Source organism: Hydra vulgaris, chromosome 01 (assembly GCF_038396675.1).
Source record: "Hydra vulgaris chromosome 01, alternate assembly HydraT2T_AEP".
Taxonomy (NCBI): Eukaryota; Metazoa; Cnidaria; class Hydrozoa; order Anthoathecata; family Hydridae; genus Hydra; species Hydra vulgaris.
The window spans coordinates 7,677,331-7,696,942 of NC_088920.1; the positions used below are offsets into that span (position 1 = coordinate 7,677,331).

The 19,612-nt window shown below is 25.2% G+C and overlaps 1 protein-coding gene across 1 annotated transcript; it reads left to right on the forward strand.

Moving 5' to 3' along the window:
- Positions 1-16,294: 16,294 nt before the first annotated feature.
- LOC136074038 (deoxyuridine 5'-triphosphate nucleotidohydrolase-like) lies at positions 16,295-16,786 on the forward strand. Its single transcript, XM_065786337.1, has one exon. It carries the CDS (start codon positions 16,295-16,297, stop codon positions 16,784-16,786), a length of 492 nt encoding a protein of 163 aa, XP_065642409.1.
- The last annotated feature ends 2,826 nt before the right edge of the window (positions 16,787-19,612 follow it).

Below are 19,612 nucleotides of genomic sequence, written 5' to 3' on the forward strand. Positions count from 1 at the left end.
CTTATTTAACGTATTATTAAGTCAAGTTAAATAAGTAGATCGTTAAATGAGTAGAAAAATTGAACAATCAAGGCATTTTTCGTTCACCCATGATGATATATGAATGTTGGAAAAAAGTTTTACGAGTTCAGTATATTTTTTTTACGAGTTCAGTATACTTTTTCTGGGTGTCGAGAGGGGGCATAAGTAAAATAAAAAAATGGTTTAGGTGTAAAAAAATTTATTTGTAATAAATAATGCGTATAAAAAATTTTTATTCATATAAATAATTAGAGTCTAATTCAAAAGCTGGAGCGTTACACAACCATTCTTCTTCAGCTTCTTTTTTTTCTTCTGCTTTTTCTTTTGTTTCTTTTATTTCATATAAATAATTAGAGTCTAATTCAAAAGGTGGAGCGTTACACAACCACTCTTCTTCAGCTTCTTTTTCTTCTTCTGCTTTTTCTTTTGTTTCTTTTATTTCTTTTATTTCTAGTTGTAAACATTTTTTAAAGTCTAAGCCTCGGAGAGGTCTTTTTAATTTCAAGTTTGCTTGTTGAAATTCAAATGGAGGACTGTCGAGTTCCATCTCCCAGTTGTTATTATTCATTTTTTATAACTAAAAAAAGATAAAATATTAGTATAAAGTTGTATAAAAATTTTGTTAAATAAAGTAAAAAAGATGGAATAAAAAAGAGTCAAAAAAATGTAATAAAAAATATATATTTCTGAAAATAAAAATACAAAAAAGTTATTATTTTTGTAGCTCGCAGCTTTGACATAATCCACATTTCTTTGCACAAAAATATCGTTTGTTGAATAATTGTGATTGTAACAACGCTTGTTTTTTCATTTTGAAAAAATAAGGGTACATAGCTGAAAAAAAAGAGAATAAAAATAAGTTAAATAAAAAATTTTTTTTTAATTTAAAAAAATATAAGAATATACCTTTCATTTGTTGTCGTATTTTTTTTGGTGTTTTTGTTTTTTTAGCGTAACCATATTTTTTCATTTCTTTATTATTCTAGCTATAAATATAAAATAACATCATTTTTATGTACAGTTTGATGAGAATTAATATAATAATATTGCTTTAAAGCCCAATGAATATAATTTTTTAATAAAATATAAAAATGATCATATTGTGTATTATTTAAAAAAAGTTGAATATAATGCGAGTTAAAAATTTCAACGGTTATATATATAAAAAAAGCTTGATCAAAAAAAAATTCTAAATGTTTTCTGTATAATAATCGAGGTCCAATTTCAGTTGTCTTATAAAAAGTTTGAGTCCAAATAATATATTTATCCGAATCGTAATATTCAATAGGAATGACTTTGGCAAGTTCTTTTAAAAATATGTCCATTTCAACTTGTATTCTTGCTAATCTCATTTTTCTTTTGCATATTTGTTCTAACGTTGGCACTTTTTCGTATTTATACTTCAGTCTTGTTTGTGGACAAAACCATACCCATTCGTGATAATGCATGTTGTATTCTTCAAAACTTTTTCTTATTAGTTGCATTTTTTATTAGTTTAGCTATAAATATAAAATAATATCGTTTACATGTATAAATGATTGATTCATAATAAAATGATATTGATGTATAGCCCAATCTATATAATTTTTTAATAAAATATAAAATTGATCATATTGAGTATTGTTTAAAAAATCGTAATAATAATGTGAATTAAATATTTCAGTTGTGAGATATAAAAAAGTATGTTGAGCGTAAAAAAAATTTAATTTAGCTGAAGAACAATATAAAAACCAATCACTATATCTTGGGTAATAAAACGAGTCTTTATACATAATAAATTCATCATTGAAATAACGCATAGGTATTGCATTTTTAAGTTTTTCTTTAAATAATATAATTTCTTTTTTTATTCTGCAAAATCCCAATTGTCTTTTACATAAATCTTTCAAGGTAGGGATTTTCTCCAGTATAAATGCTAATTTTGTTTCAGAACAAAACCATACCATTTTTTCATATTGAAGATCGTATTCTTTAAAACTTTTGCTTCGGTGATTCTGTTTTGTTTCCATTTTTTATTAGTTTAGCTATAAATATAAAACAAAATCTTTTACATCTATAAAATTATCATTAGTAATAAAATAATATTGATCTTGTGCCCATTGAGCATATTTTATAATACAATTATAAAAAAAATCAAGTCGACTATCATTAATACCAGGATTATAATAATGAAATCTAAACATGTTGTATAAATAAAGTATAATTTTATTTTGAATCCAAAAAAATTGAGTATGATTTGAATAAAATTCACAAGTATAAAAAAAATCATCAATACTATTGTCTGGATAATAATGATATAAAAATCCAAGTTCGTCTTTCAACAATTCGAGTTTAATCGCTATTTTTCTGATGGCTAATTTTCTTTTTATTAGTTCTTTTAACGATTTTATATCTCGTCCAATGTTATTTTGTGATTCTTGCATAAACCAATGGACAATGTGAATAATAATGCCATATGTATGAAAGTCTTTGTTTCTTTTGATATTATATCTTTGTATTTTTATATTTATCTAAAAAGAATATTAAAAAAATTGTTTTACAATAGTATTATGAATAAAACAGCGCTCTGTAATATAAAAATATTGATTTTTTGCCCAATTTACATATTCTAATATTACATAATATAACTCTTGTATTAAATGTATTTCTAATTGTTTTTTTGGATCTGCTAAATACGAAATTTCTGTAAAAAGTAAATGAAAAAGACTATGTAGATAACGTCTTTGAAGATGATAAAATAATAAATGTTTATTTTTTTCGACTATCCATTCATAAAAGATGTGTTTTTTATAATTATAAAATAATAGTCGAATAAAAACTCCATTTGTCCATTTTGTGTTTCGCATTTTGGTTCTATCAAATATAGAGATGATTTTATTTTGTAATTTTTCAAATTCATAAATGATTCTTTGATGAGCCAAGGTTCTTTTACATAAGTCTTTCAAGGTAAGTTGTGATTGAATTTCATTGGTAAATTTATTCGTATTATCTAATGTTTCATCGTCATAATGAAATAGATAATAAGAAAAATGACGTTCGTATGGAGAAAACCAAATTAGAGTTTCTTGTTCAAAGTTTTCAATACGAGAATAAATGTTTTCCAAATATTCAAACTTTTCTTCCTCGTCAGACATTTTAATTCTTTTTGCTCGTTTCTGTTTTTTTACACGATTATGTAGATGGTGATGTAATGATGCAAATTCAAAATCTATTAATCTGCTAATATTGCCCCAGTTGCTTCCCATTTTTTTTTAATTACTAATCTAAAAAAATTACAAATATAAAAAAAATACAAAAAAATAAAGTAAATGTTTTGGAAAAAAATTATACTTTTACTATACAAGTAAAAAACTAAAACTTTTTCCCAAAAAAAGTTTTTTAGTAGAAATCAGGTTCTTGAACACATTCAGGTGCTTCTGGTGCTTCAGGTAAAGGATTGTAAAAATTGAAAAGTTCTTGTTGCTTGGCTTCGATGACTTCACTTGGAAATACTGCATTTGGTAGAGAATAAATAGGTGGTAAATGTTTAACTAGGCTTTCTTCGTACGTTGGCAAACGTGGTATTTTATTTTTATATTTAGTAATAATATCCATTCGATGAATCGCTTTACACAATACAAATAAATATTCTAATTTGCTTTCTAATGATTCGTAAGTATGTCCTTGTTCGTCTTGTATAATATTATCTTTGAAGTACTCTATATTATCCAATCCGTTTTTTAAATTTTCTTTGATTCCAAATGGTATTCGGAGCATGAATTTGATAGATTTTACGTTGGCAATGGTTAGTTCCAGACTGATTTGACTGAAAATGTCTATTGTATTCATTTTATTAGTTAATCTAAAAAAATATTTCAATGTATAAAAAAGTCATTATAAAAAATAATTACATAAAAAATCATTAGATAAAATTAAAAAAATGACAAAAGTTTTTACAAAAAAAATATATTATTGAATAGTAATTGTAATATATAAGTTATTGTTAATAATAAATTGTTTTAGTTCTTGATGTGAAATGAAATTAGGAAATCCAACTGCTACATTAAATTCTTCGGTAGGTTTATCGAAAGAACTCGCGTTTAAACTTTGAATATAATTTTCTGGAGTGATCGTATGAGCGAAAAATTTTTCATTATTTCTCAGAGTAAAAATTATTTTTTTACTAAAGGGCTATTTCAAAGCATCATCTAGTTCTCCTCAAATAAGTTGGAAGAAAATGGCTACATTCTTTTCATTGGTGCTGCGAGTATAAATTTTTATTCGATAATAATATCCTTCGGGTGAGTAAACAGCTTCAGAATAATAAGCTTCGTCAGAAATTAATCTTAGATTCATTTGATCAAGTTTGATTATGTGTTTGTCTTTAAAGAGGTGTTACATAACTTGTGGTTGTTGAGTTGTTTTTTTTAAAGCTAAGAATTCTGTAGCGTTTTCTTCAACAACTTGATTGAGTTTTATAATTTCTTTATTAAGATTTTGTATTTCCTCTCGATTTGCTAAAGCTGTTATGTTTTCATATACAACATTTTTCAATTCTGTTGTTTCTTTGTTCATCTCTTCCAAGGTTTGTTGTAGTTTAATATTTTCTTCTTTTAGTTTTTTAATTTCTTGTTTGTCTTCTTTTTGTTTGAACATCATTTCTTTACTATCTGCAATTAGTTTTATTATAATTTTGTTACAATTTTTTGCTCCAGCTAAGATATGGTTAACAGAAAGATTCAAATAATTTAAATTTTTCTTTTCATCTTGCACAATTTGATCAAAATATTTATTTTGTTGATCTTTATAATATTGAAAACATATTACAGAGTGCTCATCATAATCTTCATTGTTTACAGCAGTATTGCAAAAAAAGCAGGTTTTTTGAAATTCATATTCGCATTCATGGTTTAATAAATCTGATACCTTTTTCTTACATGTAAAACATTCGTAAGATAATTGATTTGTAGAGCATTCCATTTGGTGTTTCATGAGTTGTTCCATAGTAAATTCCATATCGCAAAAACAGCATGGATATATGTTGTCTGCCATTTTTTATTAGTTGCTAAAAAAACATTTATTTATATAAAAAATTGTTAATAAAAAAAATACACTCGTTCTTTTTTTAACAAAAAACATTTAACAAATATAAAAAATTTATAATGACAACAAGAAGATTAAGTATAAGAAAAAAAAAGTCTATTTCAATGTCCAATTCGTTTATATTTTCGTTGAATGTAACATGAAATGTAATATTTTCTACTTCTTCAAACACGTCCCCAAAACCAGGAAACATATCATCGTAATTTTCATTATTAATATTTGTCATTATTATGTTTGCTAAAAAAAAATGTATATTTAATTAATAAAAAAATTTATAAATACAGTTCAGGTAATTCGTCCATTTTTTTAACAACTTCATTGATATATTGTTCAATGTCCATTTCATTAAACAACTCGTCTATGTCGTTTTGTATTTCTTCCAATTCCATTTCTTCTTCCATCATTTGATTTTTTAATTCTTCAATATATTCATTTTCATCTGTTTCATCATTTTCAACTGGTTCATCTGTTGCAAGTAAATCTTCCAAGTATTTTTCGTAATCTTCTTCTGACATTTCTTCATAATCCATAATTTCTTTGATAAAGTTCTCTTCTTTTTCAGTTAAACATAAATCATGATAGCAAAATTCTTCATGACATTTGCAAGTTTTGATATATTCTTTCATTTTTTTATATTAGTTAGCTAAAAAAATAAAAAAAATTTACAAAAAAATTATTGCGTTATAAAATTTGTTAATATTTGCATAGTATCTATTATATTGTTTATAAGATCAGGATTGCTTGCTTTTGTTGAAATGTCTAATGACCAACACCATAATGCATCATATAGAGCACGTGCTGCATCGATTTCTGTTCCTTTTTTTTGGTATATTAAAGTTAAAACTCTCATCATTCTTTCGTTAGTGTTGTGGTAATCGTATTGTATGCATTCAATTTCTCGTTTTTTGTAGCCAAGGTATTCTGCTAAAGTTTCCCATTGTGTTTGTAAAACTAATGTTATTTTGAGTTTAATTCGTATAAAATTCATTTTTTTATTTGCTAAAAAAATTACAAAAAATATTTAATAATTTATTATAACAAATTTACATTGTCATAATTTAAATAAAAGTTCTTTATTATCTGTTTCGTTTTGCCATTTTGATATTATCGAATATATATGATTTATCACTCTTTTTTTATTTACGTGTTGCAATATGTAGATAACTAAAATTTTTTTTATTTTATCATAGTTTTTTTTGTAATTTTTATCGATTTTTTTAATATGATTTCTTGTGAAATTTAAATATATAGCTAATTGTTTCCAATGATAATGAAGTTCTTTTGCAATATTATTTATTATTTTATTCATTTTTTCTATTATATATTAAAAAAATTAAAAAATATAAAAAAAGATAATATAAAATTCAAATAAACAAACAAAAAAAAACAAATATATAAAAAGACTAAAAAATAATTTTTTCTTTAAAAAAATATATTTACAAAAAAAAATTTTTTATGAATCTTGCGGTTCTGGGTCTGGGCTCTCTAAAAAAGGGAAAGAAAAAAAATATTAAAAAATATTTTATATTACTTTATTAATAAAAAAAGTAGTAAAGTTAAACTTACGTGGCGAGTAGTCCCAGTGAGAAGGACCGACTTCTCTAGTTGTGGCTAGTGGATAAGGATTATCTAAAAAAAGGGAGAAGGAAATTATTAAAAATATGTATTTATTTTTTATTACTAAAAAGTAGTAAAGTTAAACTTACGACGGGTGTGGGAATGTCTTGCTTCTCTAATCTCACGTACATAGTTTTCTACAAAATTTCTAAAATTTCGCAGTCTTAATATTTCTTCATCTTTAAGAAAAAATAGTATTATAAAAAATAATTTTTTTATTTTATATGTAAACCATAAATTAATTACCTTTTTTTGGATTGTACGCAAACACTTGATTGATGGGGCGTTTTTACCATCTTGAATAATATAAAGCTGGTCACTCAGACTATCATTGAAAATTTCATATTGAATTTTATTTATGGTAATATATCTCATTGTTATAACTAATAAAATAAATAGGTTTATTTAAATATTAATACTATATTATTTTTGTAATAAATAAAATATATATAAATAAAAAATATCATTTTTTATAAAATGCCTAAATTAAGGTATACTCCTAGATCATTAAACACTGTAAACATGGCACGTACAAAAACAACTGTTCCTAGAACAAAAAAAGCAGTTCAAACACAAACGAGTACAAAACAGAGTTCAACATCGACACAGACTGAAAGTCAGTATTTACCGAGTAATTGTAAAAGAATATTATCATGTTTACGAAGAACAAATAATAGATATAAAGATAATAAAACAAACCGTAAACTTGGAAGAGTTGGTAAAAGAATAAAACGTTGGGTTCATACTGCTGAATCATATGTCGATATTAAACATCAATTAAAAGAAGCAAATATAAGACGAAAAAATAGAAACAAATAATAATGCATTTTATATACAAAAAAATTTATAAATTTAAATAAAAAACTCTCTTTATATCATATTTTAATTTACGAATTTGTTTTCTTCTCAAATGGTATTCGCTTTTTTTTTTCTAAAATTTAAAAAAATAAAATTCTTAAAAAAAAATTTATTTCTTTTTAAAAAAAAATTTTTTTTAAAAAAACAACTTACTTTTTTTTTCAAAATATTGTTTTCTTGGAGCGGTTGAGTGTTTTGTTGGTTAGTTGGTATTTCTTGGTTAGTTGGTATTTCTTGATTAGTTGGGAGTTGTTTAGTTGGTATTTCTTGCTTAGTTGGGAGTTGGTTACTTGATATTTCTTGTGTATTTACTTTCGGTGTTTTTTTGTTATTATTAATTGTAAAGTCTATTTCGTCTTTATTTATTTCATAGTTCGTATTGATATCTTCATAGTCCTCAATGACGATGATTTCTTTTATTTTATCGTCAATTTCATCGTCACTTATTTCAGTAATATCGTTTTCATCAAATTCTAACTCTTGCTCGCTAAATTCCAATTCTAGTGATATAATTTTACCGTCCTTTAAATATTTATTCATTTTTGTCGTTTGTTTCGTAAAGCGTGTTTTTGCCATTTGCTTTTGTTGTAAAAAACGCGCTTTTTTATGTATAAAATTTAATCTCTACAAATTAGTTTGTATAAAAGAGTAAGTGATGCAACTTTATTCAATGAAAAGAAAATGCTGTGTCATGATAGTTAAATTTAGAAAGTTTTAATAACGCTTTTATGAACAAGATTAAAACAGATTAAAAAACGAAGTAAACAACTTTTTAAAAACTCTACGAAGAAAAAACTCTGCGATAAGTGTTAAAACAACATGTTAAATAAATTCAAAACATTGTGAACCAACACGTCGACGTAGCATAGTGCATTCGCTCGCCGCACTATGTTTCAATCGTCATGTCATTAGACCGTTGTGGGTTCGACTCTCGGTGAAGGTAGTAGAAAGTTTAGAAAGTTTAGAAAGTTTAGAAAGTTATAAGTAAAAGCGTTGGGTAGAAATACCTGATGAGTGATGTCTAGAAAGTTATATGTAAAAGCGTTGGGTAGAAATACCTGATGAGTGATGTCTAGAAAGTTATATGTTAAAGCGTTGGGTAGAAATACCTGATGAGTGATGTCTAGAAAGTTATATGTAAACGCGTTGGGTAGAAATACCTGATGAGTGATGTCTAGAAAGTTATATGTTAAAGCGTTGGGTAGAAGTACCTGATGAGTGATGTCTGAGCGTGTGAGAACAAGTGAGCGCACGAGTGTGTGAGTAAGCAGGTTAAGGAAAACAGGCAGGACTAAGTAAGTTAAGTAAGGACTAAGTAAGTAAGTAAGTAAGATAAAAAACGGCCGTAAAAAAATAAACACTATAAGAAAAATATAAGTAAGTAGGCCTACTAAGATAAAATAAAGACAGAATAAGTAAGGCAGTGTCAGGGTGACACAAAGTTTTTTAAGTTGAAAAAAAACATATAAAAAAACAAAGTCAAAAAAAAGTTGAAAAAAAATACAAGTCAAAAAAAAAGTTTGAAAAAAATACAAGTCTGAAAAAAAAATGGCTGCAGATGATGTTGATTTTTCGCGTATGATTGTAAGACGAAATTTATTTTCAAAACCGTCATTTCATAAAAGTAATTTAAGACCGAAATATTCGACTAAATTACCAAAATTTACAGTAGATGGGAAATATCCTTTTCATAGAGATGCTTTTTTTGAATTTTTTGATCGAACTTCTTTTGATGAAAATGAGTTAACAGATCCTAATAATACGGAAATAAGAGCTCTAAGACGTAGAAGAAATAAAAAAAATTTAAAAAAAATAAAGCGTCAAATTTGTAGAAAAGCACTGATGTGTTATCGAAAAACAAAAAGCAAGTATATAAATAATAAACAAAATCGAGAAATGAATCGAGTAGGAAAACCGATATATCGTTTTGTTTTAACAAAAGTTGACCAAAATAAACAAAGAAACGAAATATTTTAAAAAAAAAATGAGACATAAAAAACCTAGGAGACATAGAACGGCTAAAAGATATATTTTTATTCACCGAAAACATTTACTTCATCCTAGACCTTATCATTCTTTAGTTGGTAGAGGGCGAAAACGTATATTGAGAAAACGTGGTAAAGGTCTCCTTGGTAACATATTAGGAGGTATACCCATACTTGGTGATGTTTTTAAAACTGTATTTTAAGCGGATTAAAAAATAACTATAAAAAAGCAAAAAACTTTGTAAACGTTTATTTCAAAATCGAATTCACTGCAAGCGTGCAAACATGTACATAGAAGAACGCACAATAAAAAGTATTGTAAAAGATGTTTTATGATAACGTTTCATAAACACGTAAAAGAAAATTTGAAAGATTATCTTCTATTATTAACAGAAGTAAAAAAGACAAAGAGAAACGTAGTTCAAAATTTAAGAACAGATACAAGTGATTATGGCGATTATATTTTAACTTTACAATATAAAGATGGAACGGCTGAAATTATTAGTGGTGAAAAGAAAAAAGGACATACAAAAATATCTACTTTTTTAGGTGGATTAGTTTTAGATTATGATGTTTTAAATAATTTATATACAATTTCACATGTAAAAAACGGTGTATTTTATGTTGGTAAAGAAATACCAAAAATAAAATGTTAAAAAATTTAATTTAATAGTGTTTTTTTTCTGTTTTTTTTAAAAAAAACTATAAATTTAGTTTTTTTTCATTTTTTTATTTAGTATTTTTTTTCATTCTAAAAAAATGGAGTTTAAAACGTGTTTACAAGAATTTTATAAATCAATTGTTAATCTAGAAACTTCTAGTTTAACAGGGAATGATAGTTTAAAACAAGTTCATGGAAATTTTAAATTATTTTTTCGTTTGGATGGTAGTAAACAAATCAAAATAACTCGAGTTGATAATAAAGCCCATATTGATTTTATTTATGATGAAAAGAAACACGAATTTGAAATGATATATGAGGACTTTATTGAAGTTATCAAAGAATCATTTGATATTTGGCTACTCGAAGAAGAAGGTCGCGTATAAAAAATGGATTTTGAAACTTATGTGTCTGATTTTTATACTTATCCACAATTAACAAAATTTTATGGCGTAGTATTGAATGCTTGTAAAACAAAGGAGGATTTTTCATTATTATGCGCTTCAAAACATGGTTATTTTATTAAAGTAACACGATTAAATAATAAACTCAATATAGTTTTTATATATGAAGACGGTGAAGAACATTGTTTTGAAATAACCGAAAAAAAGTTTCTAAAATTTGTTATTAAATCTTGGGGAGGATGGCTTATCGACGAAGAAGGACAAGACGTTATAGACGTAAGATACGACGAAAAGTTCGATGAGGAAGAGGATTAGCTGATTTTATTACTCCTAAAAATGTGACCAACGCATTACAAGTGGGTTCATTGTTATACAGTATAAGAAAAGCGTGGAAAGGCAAAAAAACAAAAACTGTTGTTCCAAATCCTGTTGTTATAAAACCTGTTAACCCTTATATGGCGTCAGACAAAGTGTTTGAAGTATATTAAAAAAAAGACAATTTTTGTAAAAAAAAATATTATTTAAAATCTTCTAAAGAATAAACATGTATAAATAAAATATTGTCTTGTTTTTCTTCTGTTTTTTTTCTTTTATAGCGTTTTATAGTGATTGTCTTTTTTCCTTTGCAAATTAAACAATTCATTTTATGTAAATAACTTTTCGCACTTTTTTTAGTAACTGTGTTAAAAGCTTCTCTATTTATCACATGTATGGTATTATCTTTTAACATTGTTATATTTTTTTATTCCCTGAAAATCATGAAAAACATTTCTCCGTATCCATTGCAAGTCGTACATTTTTCTTCTACGATTTCTTCAAGTAGTGTGTGTGTTGATCTCTTCATGATTTTGTTTATATTAAATTCAGAGCTAACTGTCTTTTTATTTCAATTTTAGTCATGATGTCATCGATAGGATTATCTAAAAATAGATTAGCAGTCTTTAATCGAGTATAATTGTTTGCATAAATTTTATCCCTTTCATCTTGTATCATATAATAAATATTTTCCTCGTTCATTACAGATGGAACAGCTTTAATATCTAATATGGATAATTTATCCCATTTAACTTCGTAATTGATTCTCAAGAACCCAGAGTCTTTTAAAAATCTTTTAATAGCATTTTGAGCTAATAATTGTCTTTCATAAATATCATGATTCAAAGGAATTTGTTTTGTTTTCATAGACAATAGTTCACGTTCCAGATTTTCCTGTTTTCTCATATTTAAATGTAATTGCATGTCTTTTTCAAACAGTTGTTTAGCGGTAACATCAAGATATTGAAAGAGCTCTTTTTTGATAAATTGAAAAAATGGATGAAGATTTAGTTGAATTAGTTGGGATGCATGAAGAGTTGTTACTTCGCAAAAATAATAATTTAACAGTCTGCATTGTGAAGGTAAATAAATTTGATCAGTTAATAAAACATTTTCGTTGCGAAATACTAAAGCTACAAAATAAGCAGCAAACGCACCACACAAACTGCTATCATTCCATTGAAAAGGAAATTTGTTGTACGAAAAAAACACGTTTTGATTGTTAGTCATTTCGCTATATTTTAAAATAAATTTTGTAAACCAATAAAATTCATGATTATCTGCTGTCCATTCTGTAGGAAAATGATTTGTTTGTCGTATATAAGAATTGATATCCATTTCGTTATAGTTAATATTAATAGTGATGATTTGTATATTGCTGCTTATTTCTTCTACTGCTTCAAACAAATGTGTATTAAATCTTAAATACTTTGGAATTTGTTGTAATACGCTTTCTTCTCCTAAACTATCAAAACAAAAAAAATGAGCTTTATCTATTTTCATCAATACTCTCCAATGTTGTCCTGCTTCTTTTGTGGTTTCATTGTTGTAAATAATAAAAGAACCATTTTTTTTCATATAAATAATAATATGAATATGAGTGCGAGTTTGACTCAATTGATCAAAAGCATAAATTCCTATAAAATAATCTTTAAATTCTGAATTTTTAAAAAAACGAAATAAAGAATCATCAGTAGCCATTTTGTTTATTCTTCTTTTTCTAAACTAAAAAAACTCGTAATAAATATGGTTACAATAGCGTGTAATATATTAACAAATAAAGTTTTTTTATCGCTGGTTCCTTCTTTTATAATTCCTTCAATGTTTCTTTTAACAGATTTCTTTTTTAACGCTCCATCTAGTTTTTCTATCAAAGAAGAGACAGTAGGTAATATTTTTGTAGTAAACGTATCTACAAAACCATCTGTTTGATCGCCATCTGTTTGATCTAAAGTAGGTTTGATATCTCTTTCAACCAATAAAATAGTGAGTTTAGATTTATAGTATTCAGTTATTTTGTTATCACCAAGAGGTTGTTCTTTCAAATTATCAAAGCGTTCGAGATGTTTTGAACAAAGTTGTGGATTTTCCAGCAAATGTTTAAATTCACTATTTTTAAAACATTTTTCAATACTGTAGGAATTTAATGTTATTCTTTTAGAATCGAGTACATTTTGTTAAAAATCGAATGATTTTTTATCTGCATAATGTTCTTCTTCTTGAATATCAGACGAGGGTGAAGAATTTCCAGATTTAGTTTCACAGTATTCATATTTTTTAGATACTTCATCAAGCGCGCACACTGCGCAATTGTTATGAATTTTTTTAATAATGCTATCAACGCGATTCATTTTTTTTAAATTAAAAAAATATGTAAAAAATTTTAAAAAACTGATTTTTTTATACTTTTTTATTTAGTTTATTAAAAGAATACGCTTCTTTTATTAATAAAAAACTCTATTTTTTTAGTTGTGGTTGTTGGATTTTGAATTTATAGCAAACAAGGAAGTTCATATTTGGGGAAAAATTGCATAAGAGAATTGTGTTTGCGTTCCATTGGCGATAAACAATTTTTCCATACACAAGTGTTTCCTTGTGTGTATTTTGCCACATTAGGAGAAAAAGAGAAAAAAATATTTTTATATTGTTTAAATAACATTCATGGATTAGAGTATTATCCCACTTTTAAATATACACTCGAAATAATATTTTGTAGATCCGTTGTCGATTATTTAAAAGCTATATTTTCGAAATACGAATACAATCTTGTTTTTTATAAAGGTGGTAATATGGAAAATGATGTATTGCGCTCGATGAAAGAGCAAAAAATATATATGTTTGATTTGAATAGGTTGTTATTTCCTAAAATTTGCCGTTTACCATTATATGCTAACAATGAAGATATATGTATGGAACATTTTTTAAATCAGCAAAATAAAGAACTCACATTGCAACATTGTCCTAAATATGAAACATTTATGTTTAGTTTATATTTGGAAGATTTTGTGAACGGATTTATAAAAGATGGCGAGGTACAACAATATACAGAATTTAGTGTTGTCGAATACACCAGTTTTATTAAATTTATAAAAGACAATATTAAGTGTATTTACATATTCAAAAAAGACAAATGTGAATGTTTTGACAATATATTTAAAGTAAATAATCTTGTGTATCAACTTTTTGAAATGGAAAAAAAAAATAAAAAATAAAAAAAGTGTCTTGTTTATAATCCTTCCTTCGCAGTCACATAATATTTGGTGCAGTGAATGTTTGCGTGAATAGGTTGTTTTGATACTATTTTGTTGTTCTCGTAATTATAAACTTCGTCTTCTTTTCTGTATAAAATCTTTGAAATGTTAAAATTTCTTTTAAAGAAAAAAAACCATTGAGCTATAGGAAACATTTCTATCAAACTTTTATCGTGAAAATTGCAGCGATCAAAAGCTTTATAAATATAAACTTTATCATCTTCTATACGGACTTTTTCAAATATAAAATATTTATAAATAGGAACAGGTGTATAAATGCTGTAATAACCATTATGAAAAACTTTATCGTTGTATGAAAAATAAAGTGGTTTTTCTATGCAAGCAGGATACTCATTTTGTAATATTTTACAATTTTTCTTCAATTCGTCATATTCCCATTTGTTAGTTATATATGGAAATAAAAAATAATATTTGAAGGTTTGTTTAAGTTTACTTTTCAACGAAGTGCATTTCTTTTCTGTATTTTTTGTTTTGCAATAAAGTTTATACACTTTAATAAATTCATCCAATTTTTTTCTTTGTTCTTCGTGTTGCTTTTCTACTGTTGTTTTTGTTATATTTAAAAAATCATCGTTAATCAGACGACAAACTTCAAACATGGTAGTTCTCCATGATCGTGATTGTTCTTCAAAAGTCATATCGCAACGAGAAGCTTTTTCAAATAAATGAAGAGAGTTTTCATAGTCTTTTGCTATGAAAATATAGTATAAATCAATCCATTTTTCTTCTTCCAAATTTAATTCCAAATTAAATTTTTTTTGATTATGATAATATAATATCCTGGCATTCTTCATACGTGTTATTTAAATGATGAAATTCAAATAACATAGGATGTAATTCATTATCTGGATAAAAAAGTAAAACAGCTTTGATTAGATTTTCGTCTAGTTGTTTGCTAGTCATTTTCTCTTTCAAAAATGAACTAGAATATTATTTTTCAACCTTTTATATAGGGAAAAGAATAAGAAAAACAAGTTTTTTAATAATAAAACAGGTTTTTTAAATTCAATTTAAAAAATTACAAAAAAATTATTATTCTTCATCTTCTTCTGCTACTTCAGTTTCGACTTTTAGTTTTTTTGCGGGCGTTTCGTTTGTTTCTTTTTCAGCTAACTCAGCGCAGACTTTTTTCAAATTTTGATTTAAATTTCTAGGAACACCATTTTTACTTATTGTGTTGTGAAAAGAAGGTTCTATAGCCATTAATCTTTCATATTCTGTAATATAAATCTGATCGTCTTCTTTTCCTAATCGTATCGAATAATTGATAAAATCAGCTGTTTTTAATACGTGAGTTTTAGGGTAAGCCACTGACAAATAAGCTTTGTTTTGAGCAACTTGCATATTATCCATTAAACTTTCCAATACTTTTTTGGTCATTTTGTTGTGATTAAATTTAAAAACTACATTATTAGTTACTTCGCCTTTGGGCAATTTAAAATTGTTGTCGTCTTTTGATAATTTCAATTCACATCTGAATAAATAATTTGTTTTGTTGAGATCACACATATCTCTGTATTTCCATGGTAATAAAATTTCACAGCCTTCATTTTTTGGTTTGTAGATTAATTCTTTTTTACTACAGATAAATTGAGCCAACGGTTTAAGAGGAACAGTTGAATATTGTTTATCCTTTATATTTTTTTCTTCTTTAAAATCAATAAGCCACAAAGTAGCTGCAGCTAAATCTGCAAATTTAACATAGGTGTTATCGTTGCAATAAGCAATTTCAAACTCTGACATTTTTTTTGTTTAGTTGTGTCTTAAATAAATTTTTTAAATTAAAATGAACTCCTTTTATACTATTTGAGTTGAAAAGAGAGATTAAAAAAATAAGAACTAAACAAGTTTTTTAAAGAATGTAAAAAATGTCATAAAAGTTCAAAGTTTAAAGTGTGGTGTAATAAAAAACTTTAAACTCTGTACTTTGATACATTGAACTTTAAACTCTGTACTTTGATACTTAAATTCTATTTTAATCGATTAGATTAAGTTGTCATGACTCCATTTTTATATAAAAAGGGAAAAAATATCTTGTTCAAACATCTTCTAGCAAAGTAAGCACTAGTACAAGAAAAGATGGAGAAATGCAATCAAGAGTCTTCTGACGAATCAAAAGTGATTCAAATAAACGATACTTTAGAATGGTCTTTTTATGAAACAAAACAGAGCGCTTGTTTTGATCTGAGAAGTAGAATTGAATATACACTTCCACCCAATGAAAGTGTTTTAGTAGGTACGGGAGTATATATTGTTACAATGGATTCAGATTTAGTAGGTTGCATATTTTCAAAATCAGGTATGGCTTATAATAATGGTGTTGTCGTGTTGAACGCTCCAGGAATAATAGATGCTGATTATAAAGGTGAAATTAAAGTAATACTAATGAATTTTTCGAAAGAAGAATATATTATTAAACCTGGAGATGCTGTTGCTCAAATGGGATTTGTAAAAATGTTTAAAGCTGAAAAAAAAGTAATAGAATTTGATGGTTGTGCTTGTCGTCAAGTAACAATGTCAATGATTAAAAACGTTGAAAGAAAAGGCGGTTTTGGTTCTACTGGAAAATAATTTTTTGTATAATTTTTTTTATAAAAAATGATTAAATTTGATTCTTCATTTTCTACATGAGATGTAGAATATGTGGAACAAATTTAAACATGAATTGTAAATCTTTTTTTTGTAATTTTTTTTTAGATTAGTAAAAAAATTATGGCAGATAGAATTGAATTTGATGGTATTGATGTAAAAGAAAATACTCAAAAAGAAAATGTATTACCTGCTTTTACCATTTTTACTAACAATCCAAATTTTTTAATGAATGGATTTTGTAATAAAATAAATGATTTAGAAATTCGTCTGTCCATTTTAGAAGAAATGCACAACAATGATGGTCATGGTAACAAGATATGGATTTTTAAAAATTTTTATAATCAATTTAAAAACGAGAGCAAAGATTATTACAGTGTACCATTTTATTTTAAAAATTACCAATTTTTAATGAAATTATCGCTTAATATAAAATTTGATCATCATAATAAAGAAGAAATAGGTTTGTATATCATTTTGAGATCTACACCTTATGACGCTGTTTTAAAATGGCCTTTTTTAAATCACAAAGTATCATTGAAATTATGTGGTCCAAATGGTAAACAAATTAAAAAAATTTTTCTTATAGAAAACAATATAGCTTTTCAAAGACCTCCAAAAGATGGACAAAATTGCGGTTATGGTTTTTGTGACTTTGTAAAAAAATCAGATATTGATGAATATTTAGTAGAAAATAATTTGTATATCAAGTGTAAAATTAAATAATTTTTTGTATTATAATAATTTGTATATCAAGTGTATAATTAAATATTTTTTTATTACAATTTGTAAATTTTTTTTAGACAACTAATTAAAATGATTCAACATCATTGGGATACTCTTCTTGGAGATTCTAGTAAACAAAATATAATCAAACAAGATTTGGATAATGCTTGGGAAAGTATTTTTAAACTTGATCATAAACAACATTCTCGTTTACAAAAAATACTTGGATATGTAGAACTTGAACCAATTATTTCGTTTAATGATGCAGTTGACAATCTAGATAATATGAAAATGATTTTTAAACAAACTATTGGAAATATTTCGTTGGAAAAACTAAATGCATATTTAATTGTTTTTGTTTGTATTCAAGAACAATGTAAACGTTCAGAAAATTATGTAAAAGAATTATCTGTCGACAATGAAATAAATATGGAGCTAAAATATTTTGAAGAAAAATTTTTAGAGTTATTAAATTTTGCTTATAAGTTTATTGTTAAAAAACATTTAGAAGATCATTTTAGAAATTTATCCATTTCTAATTGTTTTTAATAATTGTTCTGTTTAATTTATAATTATTTTTTAGATCAATTAAAAAAACATGGATACTGTTGTTAAAAAAAATACTTGGGACAAATATGAAATTGAACGCATTAACAAATTTGGAGCAATACATCATTCTGAAAAAGAATTATGGGATTCTTTGAAAAAATTATCTCAAGAATTTTATTTTCATTTTGTTATCTTGCAAGATTTTATAACTATAGATGTACATCAAGACGGAATATTGAAGGAGATTGAAAAAATAATAGAAGTGATAAATGAAAACATCACATTTATAAAAAAAAATGTTAATTTGCGAAATTTGATTATAGAAATGTTATGTTATATGATTGCAATTTCCAATGTTGGAATTGAAGAAGATAATTTTATTGTATCAAGAGAAAAAGAAGAATTCAACAGACGAGATCAAGCTATGTTTTCGCATATAAAAACTAATATTGATATGAAAGATTTTAAATATTTATCCATTCACGAAGAAAGATTATTGTTAAAAAAAACAATTAAAAATTATTGCATCACTACTTTTATAAATGTTATTAATGAGTAAAATTTTTTTGTATATTTAAACTTTGTAATTTTTTGAAAAATTTGTCTTTTTAAAACTTTGTACTTTAAATTTTTTTGTATTTTTTAGATTAACTAAAAAAACATGGATTTAATTGCAAAATATAGATTCATATCTGAAAAATACAACACTGATAAATACAGAAAGATGGATAAACTGAATGCTGATGTTGCTGTTCAATATAAAATAGTAAAATATTTTGTTGATTATGGTGAAGATTTTAAACACTTTGTTAATAATTTCCATGATGACATTTTAAATGAAGCTATAGAAGAAATGAATAAATTAATACGAGAAGATGGTGAGAAAGATTGTTTTATAAACAGATTGAAAACTTTACAAATGTATATGCAATCCATGTATAAATTATTTACGGTAAATCGAGAACATATCGAATGGCTTAAAAGTGAAATAGAAGAAGATAAAGAAAAACAAGAAGAAAAAGAAACGGCTATGATTGAGTATATTAAAAAAAATGTTCCTGAATTTCGCAAAGAAATAATGAATCATTTTTCTTTTGAACATAAGAATGAAAAAACAATACGTATTCGCGAAGAATTACAACGTTCATTTATAAAAACAATGGAATATTTGAGCACTTTTTTTAAAGAATAAATAAGTTTTTTTTTATTTTGTTAGATTAAATAAATTTTTTTTATTGTTTTTTTAGATTGCATAATAAAATTTTTTAGATTACATAATAAAAAATGGAAAATGAATCAGTTAAAAAAGAAGAATTTTCAGATGGTGATCATTTAGAAGTTTGTAAATGTGAAGCTCTTTGTTCAGAATGTCAAAAACGTATTAAATAAATAACCGATGTGATATCTGATCTTAAAACATTAATAAATAATGTCAACAAAGTTCTTGATGGAACCAACTCTTCTTCCTAAATTTTTTTATTGTAATTTTTTTATATTAAATTTTTTTTCAGATTACATAATAAAAAATGGTAA